At 41.5% G+C, this 17,122-nt stretch overlaps 1 protein-coding gene across 4 annotated transcripts in view; it reads right to left on the reverse strand.

Annotated features, from left to right (window-relative positions):
* Positions 1–44: 44 nt before the first annotated feature.
* VPS8 (VPS8 subunit of CORVET complex) overlaps positions 45–17,122 on the reverse strand; it is a 92,814-nt gene continuing 75,736 nt past the window's right edge. For 3 of the 4 annotated variants that reach the window (XM_081192524.1, XM_081192522.1, XM_081192523.1), the window contains 4 exons: positions 15,653–15,822; positions 14,818–14,986; positions 5,822–5,902; positions 45–5,347 (listed from right to left, as the gene is read on the reverse strand). In XM_081192524.1, the coding sequence (XP_081048650.1) occupies positions 5,198–5,347; positions 5,822–5,902; positions 14,818–14,986; positions 15,653–15,822 (570 nt within the window). In that variant the 3' untranslated portion in view covers positions 45–5,197. Of the gene's footprint in view, positions 5,348–5,821; positions 5,903–8,992; positions 9,104–14,817; positions 14,987–15,652; positions 15,823–17,122 lie in introns of all 4 variants that reach the window. The other variant, XM_081192525.1, reaches the window with a different exon arrangement.

Genomic DNA, 17,122 nt, shown 5'->3' on the forward strand with positions numbered 1-17,122 from the left:
CTCATCTTAAGAGGAGTTGTTTTTAAATAGGACACCATGCAATATTGTCACTGTGACATCAGAACATTTTACTGGGTCAGCTTGGGGATTGAACCTAAGACCTGCTGCATATAGAGCATCCTTCATCACTTGAATTATGACTCTTCTCCACGGGTACAAGTACACAAAGACATATTACTTATTTGCTTATACCAATCACAGAACAGAGTATAGTCAGTGGCAAACAGATCCTACTGCTAACCCATGCTGATACAGAAAAGTTTAAGGAAATACCACACCAAAGGTAATATAAGAATAGGATAATTAAGAGTTGACTGACTTATCTGAACACTTGTAACTGAAATGGGTGAATGAGGATGACATAAAATAGATGTCTCCCACACCATAGATGTTTCCCAACTTCTGCCTACACAAGTCTTTTCTCCATCTATATTCCAAACATTGTAGCCAGGAGGTCATAACTGTGTGTTCATGTACAAATTTGCTTTGGGACATGGCTGAAATTGCTTTGCTGCAGCCTCAAGAAAGGGCATTTTTTAGATTTCTAAATGCAACAGAAGGTAAAAGGGTATTGTGCTGCTGCCAGTCTCAATAGAGCTTTTTAAATCTAAAAATTGGTGGAATTCTTAATACTCTATTGGACTGGCTAATCTCCTAGCTCTCTATTAGCTCGCTGTGCTTCCACATCCTGAATATGAAAGCGCCCTGCTCTAGCACAATTAGCAAAGACCTTGGGCAGCTTAGCAAAGTTATTTTTATCAGTAGAACCTTCTCTTTCCTCTTTGCAAGTCATTTACAATGAAATAAGATAGATGAGTTCTTGCTTATTCCGCCAGTTAATAGAGTGCTAGACATTAAACAAAGATGAACATCCTACAACAAAAACATATTCAAATCAGCCTATCCTACACAATCAGGATTGCTTGATCATATTTGGCGAAAAGGTTCTTTTTCTCCTGGTTCTTTTTTGGGGGGGAGGGGATGGTTATGAGTAGCGTCAGCAGCACTTTCTCAGAGACAATACTGGAGAATGGTAAGACAACCTGACTGCTAAAAGAGAGCAGGGGAGGGGGCTTTGTAAAGGCAGGAAACAGGAGGGGACATGAGAATCATGCATTGCATACACAGAGGCCAGAGTACTCTTCCTTCTATACATGCAAAACCAATAAAGTATTTTCAGCATGATTTAAGCATTAGAATCCACAAGCTCAGGAACTAGTCAAAACAGATGATTTATAATGATTAGAAGGCAGGGGATTGGCACTGCTAGTGGCATCAAAGACTTGAGTTAATGCTCCAGAAACTGAATAGACTATCCTTGTGAATTATAAGTGGAAGGAAGCCATTATTCCACTTTCAGAAATACACACAGAGTGAGCAGTAATAATAAAAAATTGTTTGTGTGTTTATATGAATGAGTTTAAATAGTTGTTACATTCTGACAAAGCTAGCCTGCTAGTCTACAGCAAAGGCTCAGAGTGGGAAATACTTAAAAACTAGTCCCAATAGGGAAGAGTTTTAAGGAAGGGTGCAGAGACCTTCCCCATGTGCAGTTTGGCCCAACAGGGCATGAAATTTGGAGTCAATGTCTGCAGCTTAAAGGTGAACACTGAGAAGTGCGAGCTTCCCTAAGGACTTCCAGCGTCAATAAAAAATTTCAACCATTCTTTTGCTTAAAAACACTCTTCTCTTGTATGCAAGCTGTCCATTTCATGCTGTCAGCTTGCTCCTGCCCTCTATCCTCGCTCTTCCTCCTGAACTTCCATTACCAAGGTTGAATAAATAAAGCACATTCCCACTCATAAGGGACAGTAATCAAGCCAAACTCTTGGCTGCTGGGGCAGGGGAGAAGAGGCACAAAGACCACACAACAAAGCCTATTTTTTGAAGGATGCTTAGAGAAGTAGTTGACTAGCACCTCAAATCCTTCCCCTGCCAGCACATTCTGTTGCCACGACTGTCATTTCCTCCACAGTTCTTTTGGCATCTAGCCTTGCAACTGAAAGAACAGTTGGCATCGCTTAGTGGGCCAGGGGCCTCCAGTTGTTAAACCTTCTGCTACACAGTCTCCAAATAGCAACATTATATTTGGCAGCTGGTTCTGATCCAAGTGCTTGATTGAACAAGAGTACTAACAAATTTAAGACATCCCACTACTATGCCTTAACAGGGATAAAGCTCCATTGAACTGAATGGGCAGGATTCACCTAATGAGCTCATTCGGTGGAAGCCTTGCACAAGGACTTCCGCTTGTGCAGCAGGGCTTTCCCCCTCTCCTCTCCTGGTGCATCACCTGAAATTGGCTCAGAGCGGGAGCACAGTGCATAGGTGGAAGGAGAGCAGGGATCACTCCATCGGACTGGAAAAGCCTGGTGCTGAATTCCACTCAATGGGTCCTGCTTATGAGCATTGTCCTGTAAGAACGCAAGTGGACCCCTGCCAGATAAAACTAAAAGCCTATCTTATCCAGCATCCTTTCTTTGCACAGTGGCCATCCAGTTATGTCTTGGGAAGCCCACAATAATCTCTTTTCATACAACCATATCGAGTTGGAAGGGTCCACGATGATCATCTAGTCCAACCCCTGCAGTGCAGGAATCTTCTGCACAGTTTTAACAGTGTGGTGTAGAAGCATTTCCTTTCGTCAGTCCTATTCAGCTTCATTTCATACATCCAGGTTCTAGCATTATGAAGGCGCAAGTAAAACTGGTTATCTATCCACTTATTATCCAAACATAATTTTATAAGCCTCTGTTATGTTTTCCCCTTACCTGCCTATCTTTTAAAACAGGGGTCAGCAAACTTTTTCAGCAGGGGGCCAGTCCACTGTCCCTCAGACCTTGTGGGGGGGCAGACTATATTTTTGGGGGGGAAATGAACAAGTTCCTATGCCCCACAAATAACCCAGAGATGCATTTTAAATAAAAGGACACATTCTACTCATGTAAAAACACTAGACAGGCCCCACAAATAACCCAGGGATGAATTTTAAATAAAAGGACACATTCTACTCATGTAAAAACACACTGATTTCCGGACCGTCCACGAGCTGGATTTAGAAGGTAATTGGGCCGGATCTGGACCCCGGGCCTTAGTTTGCCTACCCATGTTCTAAATTAAACAGACCTAACACTGTAACATTCCCTAATTTGGGAGCTTGTCAGCTCTTTCTCATTTTGGTTGTATTTTCTGAACCTTTTCCAGTTCTCCAATATATTTTTTGAAATGTGGCAACCAAATGTGTGTTCATACCATACATTTATATAATAGCATTTTATACTGGCACTTTTATTTAACTTACCTACTGCAGAAGCCTTTCTTACTAGAATGGTAAGTGTATTTTGATTAAGACCAAGAAAACCTGTTTACCAGGAGTTGATATTCCTTTACCATAAAATCAGTGGTCACCTAGGTGCCAAAGATCTTGCTTGATTATATAGCATGGACAAACATAAGCCAGGACTAAGAGGCATCAGTTCAAGAGGAGGCAGAAGTGTTCATACATATTTATACCTGAATACTTGCACATGAAGAATGATATATTCACAGCATGATTACAACCCCCTTTCCATCAAGGGTGCAATCAAGGATGATGCTGAGCATTTAAATAGGTAAGCTTTAACTGAAGAGGATTAGATCAGAAAATGGGTACCTAAGGCCCCATTTCATAATAATCCCACATCAATGAATGTTTTAAATAAATAAAATTGTATGCATATAACCTTTTCTCAATTTGTGCACTCCAGATGTACATACCTCTAGCATATGAGCAATGTGCAGCCATATGTGCATCAATTTCATTAATGGATAGTGGAGAACCATTTGCATCCTGAGAAAATATGAGGGAATGCAATACACACTGCAATAACCTCTAGACACGGCAGTCAGTAGCAAGTCACGTGAAAAAACTGCTTGATGTGCTTTTTAATCTGCACTTGTTCTTCCTTTAGACAGGTTATCACAAAGACAGGAAACCCCTTAAACAAACAAGGGAAAACTGCCAACTACCAGCTTTTGGAGATGTAAGGACATTAAACAAGACACTAGTCAGAAGCTTATGCTTTACCCTGTAGGACCAGGGGGGAAAATCACCTTAAATTCATGTTAAAACCCATTCCTGTTGCAGGCAGCTAATGATGCCCTATCTACACAGAAGAGAGTGAGAGCGGGAGAGGGGTGGGGTGGGAATCATAAACCACCATCTGAAGCCTTTCCTTTAATTCAGTATAGAGTTCATAATAGATAAATGAGCTGGGGTGGGGTGGGATACAATGAAAGAGGATGTCCTTTCCATGCAGCTCGGTAACTCAGCAGCAGCAGCCGCCATCATAATGATGAATGTGCTGTTTTCTTTTGGTACACTAGAAACAGTGAGAGCTCTGTGGAAATGCTGGCACACAGCTAGTGCAGGCCATACAACACACACAAGCTGGCACCAAATATTTGCCACTCTCAAGTTGGCTGAGTACTACCTTACAATGTGCTTGGTTAGCAAAATTTCTGGTTCAGGGTGCTAATGAGTGGCACTTTCCTGGAACAGCATCTGTCACAGCAAACCTTCTTGAGCCACTAGCACAAGGGCCAACAGAGATTTACTGCAATGGCTAAAATCAGAGGAAGAGCTAAAGCAATTTCAGGGAAAAAAACATGCAATTGGGGCATCCTTGGCAGTTCTGCCTCGCTTGGCTTCAGTTGGGTTCTCTGCATTCAGCTACCTATTAGAATACTGACTGTAGAGTTTCACAGCTTGTTCTAAATTAAAATGAGAGAAATGTCAACTTTGGATGACTGACATTTGTTGTATTCCCTTGGTTTTCTTCTCTAAGGGAACAGACTCCAATTATTTAAATAAGCTCTGGCTGCAGACACTTTATCCCTGGGGCTTAGTGCAGCTGCCCCAAGTACTGTTGTGTTCAGCTCCAGTGACGAACAGCATAGGTTTGACAGAGTAGTTTATAGCTTTCAGCAAAGCCCAATGGAAACAAGACTGAGAGATATTTTTTATGTCCCTTCTGCTTTGTTAAGCAAGTCACAGAGGGAAAATAATAGCTGGTCCTTACAAAGCTTCCGCATTGTTGCAACCTCTCATTTACTAAATACAAAGTGAAGTTCTCGGGAGCTTGTTCCACCATCAGGAATACCGTCAAGTACTTTCCACGGTGCTTTCCTCATGCCCTGGAGCCCCATCAAATAGAGATTAGTCTTCCACTAGAGGAGGAGGAGTGAGGTGAAGTTGGAAGGTCTCATTCTGGAAGACACTATTCAGTGCAGAATCACCCTGGGAGATATGGAGGAGCCCATGTTTTTCTCCACCACGGTCCCGTGAGAGTTCAGTCAGAAGAGCCAACTACAAAACAAAAGAACACCACTTGGTATAGTGTAGGCAACGGAAATCATGTGAGAAACATATATTAGAGAGTGATGTGGGCAGTAAAAACACTGACCTACTCAAAGGGGCAAACAATAATTTAGTACAAATAAAAAATAGCGCAAGTTGCTAATCAAAAACTACCAGGTCACAACCTCATCTACTGAGACAGCATTGACCAAATCACAGAAAATGCTCCAGCTGAGTTATAAAAGTAGGGGAAATGCTCTTTTCAAAAGTCAGCTGTGAAAGAAAGGTGTGCTTTGAGGAAACTAGACTCTCTTTTGAATAATCAAAGAAACACACACTTCCAGTGTGTGAACTTACTTTACCCCTGAAAGGGATAATACCCTTTCTTCTCTCCCCAAGTATCATCCTTGTGGTATATGAGAACACACCTCCAAACTAGTTCAAGTTTTACTTCATTAAAAATGAGACATAAAATTATATTACCCTTGATGTTCCTCGGTACAGACGACAAAGCTGGTCCAAAGCTTGAGCTTGCTGTGGATCCAAGATGGCCTCAGAATTGGTCTATGAAGAAGTATTACAATGTCACCAACACAAAACATGTACATCAACCAAGGCTTCTACACTCTAGTGTCTTATTAGACCTAACTGAGAAGTTCAATTACAGAAAGTTGGAGAAAACATGCTTCTAACTTTGACCCTGGACCAAACAAATATAGTTAATTCAGGACACCTTGCCCCATATTTTGACCTAAACAAAGCCAGAGAATATCTCATTAAACTAAAAGATAAGCAAGTTACAATGAAAAATGATATTTTATGTCTGCAGTAACAAATATATTCTAGTCAATTCTTGTAGTATTTCATTTTCATTAATCACTTTTTATTTCATGCTCGGAACAGGCAAGGGCAGGAACAGGAACTGTGCTTGCTGGATATACAAGTGATGCACAAAAGCTGTTGCTCTAGGAAATTCTCAACTTGCTGCTTTTAGCTGGATATAGAGTGTGCATGGACTGGAATGCAGCTGGCCAACCTCACTGGCCACTAGCCAAGAAACCTTCTGAGTCATAGCAAGAGCTGGAATTATACAACATCTGGGTGTTAGATATGGAAAAATGGGTTGTGTTCCTCCTGGCCTTCCTGAATCTAGCAGCTTGCTAGACACCCTTGTTATGTAACTGGGTGGAACACATCCAAAAAACAACAGTTAAGAGGCTCCAATATGCCATATGTACTGTTTTATGCTTCCTATCTTTTATATCTCCTTCATGGATCACTGCCTTGTCGTGCTGAAGGGGCTTGAATAACTAGAGAAGCTATGAGCTATGCCGTGCAGGGCCACTCAAGACAGACAGGTCATAGTGGAGAGTTTTGACTAAACGTGATCCACCTGGAGCAGGAACCGGCAAGCCACTCCAGTATCCCTGCCAAGAAAACTCCATGGACAAAAACAACAGGCATCTGGCAAATAGAAGGGGAAGAAATGGAGGCAGTGAGAGATTTTACTTTCTTGGACTCCATGATCACTGCAGATGGTGACAGCAGTCACAAAATTAAGAGACGCCTGCTCCTTGGGAGAAAAGTGATGACAAACCTAGACAATATCTTAAAAAGCAGACATCACCTTGCCAACAAAGGTCTGTATAGTGAAAGCGAAGGTTTTCCAAGTAGTGATGTATGGAAGTGTGAGCTGGACCATAAAGAAGGCTGATCACCGAAGAATTGATGCTTTTGAATTATGGTGCTGGAGAAGACTCTTGAGAGTCCCATGGACTGCAAGAAGATCAAACCTCTCCATTCTTAAGGAAATCAGCCCTGAGTGCTTACTGGAAGGACAGATCCTGAAGCTGAGGCTTCAATACTTTGGCCACCTCATGAGAAGAGAAGACTCCCTGGAAAAGACCCTGATGTTGGGAAAGATGGAGGGCACAAGAAGAAGGGGATGACAGAGGACGAGATGGTTGGACAGTGTTCTCAAAGCTACTAACATGAGTTTGACCAAACTGTGGGAGGCAGTGGAAGACAGGAGTGTCTGGCGTGCTCTGGTCCATGGGGTCACAAAGAGGTGGAAACGACTAAACAACAAACAAAATCTTTTATATCTTCCCAACATTCTTGTTGGGAAACTCATTATTATCCCTGCTTTGGAATTGGGGATGGAGACTGAGTGAATTACTACTGCTTCGACTAATCACTCTTTTCCAGCAGGTCCCAGGGCAGGTTACAACAATTTAAAATTCAGAATTAAAAAGTTAAAACAAAATACAGTCACAGGAATAGGATGTGTCCTAAAAATACACATCTCAAGAAGTGTCAAAGGCTAGGGTAAAAATGTGCATCTTCAGCATTTGAAGAAAGCAGCACACTGAAGGTGCCAGGTGTACCTCTGGGGAGGGAATTCCACAACTTAGTGGCTTGGCCAATACCAGGGAACTCAATTGCCCAGGTTGAAGCAGGAAGAAAGAGTGTTGCATTTGATTAACATCATCAAGAGAAGATCCAATAGCTTATCAAGATTGAAGGCAAAGGCAAACTTGACCCTCCCTCCAGATGTTTTGGGACTACAAATCCCATCATCCCTAGCTAACAGTACCAGTGGTCAGGGATGGTGGGAGTTGTAGTCCCAAAACATTTGGAGGACCAAGTTTGCCTATGCCTGATCTTACAGAATAAAACACGGTATTGTTGAGCAACTGTCCTGTCCTGTGCATGTGCTTACTCAGAAGTGAATCCCACTGCTGAATGAAGTTTTCCTCCAGAAAAAGTGTGCACAGGGGTTGGAACCTTAACGTGAAAATTATGTACAATTATAAAGGAAAAAGAACATTTAAAAATCAGGCTGCAATTTCAGGATGACTGGGAGAAATTTACTGGTTTGGTGCAAAAGGTTCCTTGTCTGAGCACAAAGGCGCTTCTATTTGCATAAGGCAATCCCCAATTGCTGCTGATTCCTCCCTCCATCCTGCTGCAGACCCCCTCTGCTCATCGCATCCCACATTGTCTTGACCCTCAAGAACAGCTTTTAGGGGAGAACAAGTGGCTAAAGGGGAGACCAAGCAAAGCTCCACTGTGCAGGCGGAATAAGCCATTCTTTTCTGGATCCAACCCATCATTTAACAGAGCAATTCCAGTTAAGATTTATATCCACAGATTATCAATATTATAATACTGACTAACAAAATTATGATCAAGTATTGGGACTCAACTGTTCTATGTCTTATGTATTTTCTCCCCTCTCCTTTCTCTTTTATTTCAGCTTAGTGTATTGTGAATATGAATAAGGACTTTCTTTTGAGCAATCTTGAAGGCTCTGCTTGATCTTTTTCAAACAGTTAAAATAAAGAATTCAACATAAAAAGAACTATCAAGGGCTTATTTGCTGACATTTACTTTCACAACTCTCCAGGTCCATTTTCCACAATTTTTTTAAAATGGAGAGTGAATAAGAATTTGTACTACACATTAACTCTCCATGTGCCAGTAGCTTTCCAAATCACAGATACTAACAACTACCAATCTACTGCTGCTATGTGATCTATTGTCTCTCTTTAGAGACCTGCAACAAACACACACACAGAAGTGGAAGGTAATTTGTTCTTATCCAAAGACAAGAAAATGTAACATAACTATCTCCCCTTTGCTGTTTCTTACTTGTGTGTAACCATCAATCAGATTGTTCTTGGGGCTGATGAGCTGATATATTGCGGGCAATTTTCCTGTTGTCATGGAAACGAGCACTGCAGGGCATTTTCTTCCTTTTAACTAAACGAAAGCTTTTTATTCAATGCTGCTGGAAATCTCTTAGCCAATCTGACATCTGTGTCATTACACAGAGTATAAATGCCGAAACCTGCATGCATACATTAGGCTGCAGTTTTCACTTCAAACGCAAGGAGCCAGCTAAGCAGCTAACAACAGGTGATGCAGATATATTAGCTTGCTCAGAATCAGGCTGAATTGGATTACATCCTATTTGCAAAAGTGACTTAACAGCCCTTTTTGTAAGTCATTCTAAAGAGGTTTTATTTGTTCGTTTGGAATCTCGCAAATGTGACATGTAATCCTTGAAACAGAAGTTCCCGCCTCAATGTTTCTAGAATCTAGATTCAAAGAATCTGTTAGAGATAAGAATTTCTAATCCTACAAGTATATGCAAATCTCAAAAGATGTGAACACTTCTTTGTGGCTCCCAGTACATTTCCGAGCACAATTCAAAGTGTTGGTGCTGACCTTTAAAGCCCTAAACGGCCTCGGTCCAGTATACCTGAAGGACCACCTCCATCGTTCTGCCCGGACACTGAGGTCCAGTGCCAAGGGCCTTCTGGCGGTTCCCTCACTGCGAGAAGCCAAGTTACAGGGAACCAGGCAGAGGGCCTTCTCGGTAGTGGCGCCTGCCCTGTGGAACGCCCTCCCAGCAGATGTCAAAGATGTCAAAATAACTACCAAACTTTTAGAAGACACCTAAAGGCAGCCCTGTTTAGGAAAGCTTTTAATGTTTAATAGGTTATTGTATTTTAGTGTTTTGTTGGAAGCCGCCCAGAGTGGCTGGGGGGACCCAGCCAGATGGGTAGGGTATAAATAATAAATTATTGTTATTATTATTATTATTATTAGTAGTAGTAGTAGTAGTAGTAGTAGTATCCTGCAGTACACATCTAGTTTAGCAAGGCTAGTATTCCTTTCTGGACACACATTATTTCTAGTTTCTATTTGCCTTTTAAAGAAATACAATAAGCAGTAAGGCTAAAATAAGGATTACTTGCCTATGTTTTTATGCGAACAGGGTTAAGTAACTAGAGCTAGATGTTACACTACACAATTCTAGTAGTGAGAACAAGAAATGGTCTACAGAGTCCCATCAATCATCCTGAAGCCCAGAAGTCAATCATCCTGACAAGCAGCAGGTTCAAACTAGCTCACTAGTCTGTCAGGAAAACATTTTCCCAGTACAGCTACCAGCTTTTCTTAATAGCAAATGCCAGAGATCAAGCTGGGAATAGTAGCTGTTCCTCCATGTACCCATTTCCTGGTTATGTGACAAACAGTGCAATCTTATGTATGCTTACTTGGAAATAAATCCCACTGGGTTCAATGGTACTCACTCCCAGATAACTATGTACAGGATTACAGCCAATGTCTCATTTCAGCTCCGGTATTTTCTCTCCCCTTTCATTCATTTTTGTTTTCTCAACCACACTGTGTAGAGTGAGCTGAGTGGCTGCAGGATTTTGTTTATTCACACACCATTAAGGAAGGGTTGCACACTGATGATTTTTTACATTGATTCCAAGATGTAAAGAATATGTGCCCTATTATCATATGATGGGAACCTATGACTGACTGTACATTTCATATATGAATGGAGTGGCAGCTCACATGCATGAGACTTTACAATTTTTAAGCATTCTACAGAATTTTCTGCACAGAGGTGATGTATGTTTCAGTCTTAAGCTGCAGGACTACTACTACTACTACTAATTTATTATTTGTACCCTGCCCATCTGGCTGGGTTTCCCCAGCCACTCTGGGTGGCTTCCACAGAGACCAAAAATACACTAAAATGTCACACATTAAAAACTTCCCTGAACAGGGCTGCCTTAAGATGTCTTCTGAATGTCAGGTATTTGTTTATCTCTTTGACCTCTGAAGGGAGGGTGTTCCACAGGGCAGGCACCACCACCAAGAAGTCCCTCTGCCTGGCCAAATATGAAGTAGCTCTTACCTTTGTACAACAACTGTACATCAGTGTAGGTGAGTAATGAACCAACAGCCACGTAAAATGTATTTCAGTCATATACATACCAAGACAGTCAAGCTTATATTTTAATATATATATATATATACAAGTGAACTCTTGCCTTCAGCAAAGGTGTATATACATACACAGTGATCTTCTTCAAGTCAAGATTGCAAAGGCAAACAAAAAATTATTTCAACCTAGAGCCATGTCAATTCCGTAAAGATCAATGGCAGAGTTGAAAAAAACACAATATTATTTGGCAAACTGCAGATAAATGGCAGACACAGTGACAGATGAAAGGCCTGGAATTTATACTCAAGGCAACATCCGTCACTGCATTGACAAACTTATACTTCGGTTTAATCTGGAAAACTCTCCAAAGGCTCTTTTAAAAAAGAAGGCACTTTCACATAAAGCCCAAGAAGATCTGGCTTAAATTAACAATCAAAGGCCCCAGAAAAGCACAGAGAACTAGCAAAGTTTCTCATGCCTTTACGTTTTTTCTGTCTCAGCCTCTGGTATATCCTCTTCAGAAAGTGGCAGTTACCTTCAATTACTAGGATCAGTAACTAGGTTGAAATAAATGTTCTAACATGCACACAAAGCACAGATTAAGACGCCTAAGAAAAGAGACAGAAAGACCACTGCAATAAGTCACCACTGGTGGCCTCCAGTCACTCTAAGGGGAAGCTGCCTCACTATTAGCATGTACAATCAGTCCAGGTAAGCATTATCCTCTTCTAGATAAGTAAGTGTGTTTAGAGGGAGGCTGCCTCCTGTACCCCCAACAGAGATTTATGATGCTGGCTCAGTTGCCTTGGGCTGAAATGGTCTGTGCTGCCATCTGTCATTTCCGAAATTGTTCCTGCTGGCGGTTCCTGGCTGTGTGCAGCTCCTGCCTGGAGCAACCTGCTACAAACTCAGTCTGCTTTTCTATCTTTACTCTGCCCTTCCTCACTTGAGCTGGAGAGGAAGGGTGGGCAATGCTAGTACGCTTGCGCCTGTTACAAAGTCCAGTTATGGTTATTTTCAAGAACAAAAGCCGCATCACATCCCAGCCATTGGGAGAAAACTGCCCTAGGAATTAAGTTGGGGACAACCTCTTAGGAATGGAATGCGAGCTTTGGAAATACACTTAAAACGCCAAGTCCTTAAAGCCATTGAATGTTCACACACCCATTTCTTTAAACCACCCGTTTCCTGGCATACCCTTTGTTTTTCAATATGGCTGCTGAAAAGGATGCTCACAGGAGAGAGGGAGGGAGAGATAAAGAACAGAGCGTGTTGGGTTGCTGTCAGTTCACATATAAATCTCAACACTACTTCAAAATTCAAGCTGACAGTCCGTTTCAGAGGAGCAGAAATGGTACTAAGAAATATACTCCAGATGCTTGGTGGCATTTCCAGCACTAATGCATTTTTGCTCAAAGCATTCTAAAGAAAATATAACACCCAAACTCGGAACTTTACAGGTAGTCCAAGAGTGCCCTCTATTTGACCATGAACAAACATACTTTAAGTATAAAAAGAAGCCCTGCTGGATCAGACCAAAGACCTATCTAGTCCAGCATTTTGTTCCCATGGTGGCCAATCAGATGCCTTTGGGAAGCCCATAATCCGTAGAAAGGCGTCTGATGGAACGATAACAGAAGGAAAATCTAGCAGGATTATACACAGAATTCACTAAGCCCAAACAACAAAGGGTTTGAAATACTGTACAGTGGTACCTCGGGTTAAGTACTTAATTCGTTCCGGAGGTCCGTACTTAACCTGAAACTGTTCTTAACCTGAAGACCACTTTAGCTAATGGGGCCTCCTGCTGCCGCCGCGCCGCCGGAGCATGATTTCTGTTCTCATCCTGAAGCAAAGTTCTTAACCTGAAGCATTATTTCTGGGTTAGCGGAGTCTGTAACCTGAAGCATATGTAACCTGAAGCGTATGTAACCCGAGGTACCACTGTACTATGTTGTAGGGAACATACTACAGCAAATACAGTGGTGCCTCGCAAGACGAAATTAATCCGTTCCGTGAGTCTCTTCGTCTTGTGGTTTTTTCGTCTTGCAAAGCACGGCTATTAGCGGCTTAGCGGCTATTAGCGGCTTAGCGGCTTAGCAGCTATTAACGGCTTAGCGGCTATTAACGGCTTAAAGAAAAAGGAAACAAACTCGCAAGAACTCGCAAGACGTTTCGTCTTGCGAAGCAAGCCCATAGGGAAATTCGTCTTGCGGAACGACTCAAAAAACGGAAAACTCTTTCGTCTTGCGCGTTTTTCGTCTTGCGAGGCATTCGTCTTGCGAGGTACCACTGTAGTACTATCTTAGACTGCTGAAGGACTTTCAAGCGTCCACCATGTTCTCCTTCAACCAGTTTCTAACAGCTGAAGTGCATTAATTTTAAAGCTGGCAGCTTAAGATGCATGCTACAAACAAATAGCTCATCGGAAGGAAGTTATTTGACCATTAGAGTGTTATTTGAATTACTTGTACTTCAGTGCAAATGGAGTAAAGCAATGAAGTCACTAGAAGAATCATTGGTCTGGACACTTAATTCAATGCAAATCTGTTCTCTGTTCAAGTTGTTGTGGAAACAGAGTGCCGTCAAATCCCGAGGCCATGAGATCTTGTTGGATAGATACATCAGGCATTCCTTACAATAGCTACAAACATCAACTCCCACTGCAACCATCCTCTGGCTGCATTGTATATTAGTCCTCTCTTATCCAATTCAAGTGTATAACATTTATACTCTAAAATCAGGATTTTCTACTACTTTGCTTTAGCAGCTGGATTACTTAAAGCTTCTGAATTATCATTAAGCAGCTTGCAAACTGAACATGAGTCAGCATTGTGATTAAAAAAAAATGCCAAATGCAATTTTGGGAGGCATTTAGTGGAAGCACTGTATCTAAAAAGCATTTTCTACATTTTAATTTTTCAATAAGGATGTTGTGCTCTTTCACACACAAATAATCCATGACGAAAACTGCACTACGGGAAGGATTTCTCTCCACTAGGAGTAATTGAGACATGAGTATGCACAGAATCCACTTTAACTTGACCCACATATAGAATCATAGAGTTGAAAGGGGCTCTGAGGGTCATCTAGTCCAGCCCCCTGCAATGCAGAAATCTCAAGTAAATCAAACATGACAGATGGCCATTCAACATCTGCTTAAATCCCTCCAGGAAGGATGGTCCACCACCTCTTGATCACCCCTGGAGGAATGCTACACAAAAAAGCAGGACTGTCAGAAGCCGTGCTGTTTCTAGAGCTGCAAAATCAATTCAATAGCCTCATCTCAGACACTGATTCTTGGTCAGAGGAGCAAGAACAGCAGTTGCAGACCTCAAAACACACCAAAGTGGCAGCTGAAGGTACAGTGCACATAATGATTCCTGCTGCTCCCAGTATTTATTTTCATGTCCGCCTACAATTTGAACGAATGCCTTGTCTACTACGACACATGGAAGACTTTTAGGTTGCTGGCACGTGTGGAAAGCACTCATACAGCACATGGCAAGAAGCCATCATTTACCTTTCGTTGTTCCATAAATAAATGCATGCCCCATTTTTTAAAAAACCCTTCAATTCAAACACGGCAAGAATTTATCAAGCCACACCAAAAGCTTCTTGAATGATGGAAGTGTAGACAAAAGAAGCTTCATTTTACTGAGGTGCTCCTAAACTCAGGTATAACTTCAGCCTTCTAGGAAAGGTTCACTTCTGCAAATCTTACCTGTGCCAGAGATACAGGAGTTCCCTTCTTCATTTCTAAGCAAGCACCACTTAGTTTTCCTCCTTTGTTACTTGCATTGCATTTAAAACAAGTCCATCTCATCTGGCCCTCTGTTTCAGTGCCACACTCTTTACTCAGGAGGCAGAGAGAGTGGTACAAGTGGCCACAGCTGTTACAAAAAAAGAAAGAAATTTAATTGCACACATATATTAACTAGATACTCTGCACACCAGAGCACATTTGTTTTATAAAATTAATTCTAAATAGGTTCTAGTAAACCAAATGTCACACTACTGTCAAGAGAAACAAACGTATTTTAAAAAACATTAAGCCTGCAATCCAAAACACAGAGTAAGAAGACCCTTTTAATATAGTGGGAGTAAGCATGTTTTTGTCCATTTATTCTCTGTCACAAACATTTTCTGGATCTCTAATTGCCAAATGACCACCTAACTATTAAAGAGAAATTAGTCTCAGTCATCTATAAAAGCCCTTCAGAAATACTTGTTTCTGCTGGCTAAAAGTCTCATAAGTTTTACATTTGGGGGGAATTTTAAATTCTTGAGATTAGAATTCTGGAAGCTTAATTAATGTTTTAAATTTTCTATATTGTATGTTTTATTGTTGTAAGCTGCCTTAAGATCAACATGATGAAAAGTGGGATATAAAATTTAAAAATAAATAAAAAATACAAACCCTGAAGGCATACAGAGCCCATTAAATCAGGCCCTCTCACAGTGAAGCAAGACAACAACCACCCCTATGTATCCTAACTATATTAAACTTCAGGACCTCTTGTTGCTAGCAGCTCTTATTGCATTTTCTCAACAGTTACCTGAAGACTATGATTTGGTCAGCAGTCTCTTGTCTTCTCTTGTACTGCTGTAGACAAATACAACAGTAATCTTGCTTGGGGTTCAGCCCTCTAGTCACAGATGCTTTCAAATTACGTAAGGACCAGTGGAGGTCATGGTTGAGTAGGTTGGTTGTAGTCTCCAAAAGAGTCTGAGGAAGCACGATACAAGAAAGATATCACTTAACCTGTTAGCCATGCTCCATAAATTCTGCATGTGGCAAAACATCTCATAGAGATTAAATGAGGGGAGAAACAACACTTTTAGGTAGCTTAATGACAGATCCTGCTATTTTATACATAATATATGCTGTCAAATGCCACTGTGTGGCCATTTTATAACAGGTCACTCTATAGTACTGTAATTGGAGCTTATCCAATAGAATGGTGTCTTCCTAGCTCACACATTTTGAGCCTTTGGGCTAAACCAATTTCGTATTTGTGTAAAGTGGAGAGAAAAACAAGCTGTTCTTATGCTAATGAGAAAGTGTTTGGGATTACAACAGAGCTCAAGCATAAACTGGACCCATCAAAGTGATACAGTGGTACCTTGGGTTAAGAACTTAATTTGTTCCGGAGATCCGTTCTTAACCTGAAACTGTTCTTAACCTGAAGCACCACTTTAGCTAATGGGGGCCTCCTGCTGCCGCCGCGCCGCCGCCACACGATTTCTGTTCTCATCCTGAAGCAAAGTTCTTAACCCGAGGTATTATTTCTGGGTTAGCGGAGTCTGTAACCTGAAGTGTCTGTAACCCGAGGTACCACTGTACTCCTAAACAAACACACACAATGTTTAAATGATATAACACCACCACCACCAAAATTTTTATTTATACCCTGCCCATTTGGCTGGGTTGCCCCAGCCACTTACGATATGTTTGCATCATTTGCAACACCCCATTGTACTGGATGGGCTTCAATTATAGAGCTGGGCATGGTTAGGGCTATCATATTGAGGATACAAATGTTTATTTGTGAAACATGTATGCTACCCTTCCCCCATAGAAGTTCAGGCGGTGTGCATGGGATTATCCACATTTATCCTTGCAACCACATTCGCCTGGTGCATAGACAACACTCCCTGGTACCCAAACCATGGTTTGGCAACCAGGGGCAACCAGACATGCTGTTCCCCACTTCCTTTCCCATCCTCTCATTCAGGCTTCTCTCCACCACCCCTCCACCTCCATCTCAATCTTTTTAACTTTTGGAGACAGCTTGTTTCATCTGTATGAATGAGGGTACAGCTGACTTACAACACTGAACTGTAGCACGCCATGTAGGTACCGCTTGTAGGATTCTTTGAGTGCAGCCGTGTGCTCTAAATGTGTGGTGTATGGATGTGGCTTAGTTAATCATAAATTACCATACAATCATAAAATTGTGAAAGGTACCCCAAGGGTCATGTAATCCAACCCATGCAATGCAGCTTTTTGAAGCTGACTGCCCCAT

The sequence above is a fragment of the Podarcis bocagei genome (genome assembly GCF_964188305.1).
Source record: "Podarcis bocagei genome assembly, chromosome: 4".
Taxonomy (NCBI): Eukaryota; Metazoa; Chordata; class Lepidosauria; order Squamata; family Lacertidae; genus Podarcis; species Podarcis bocagei.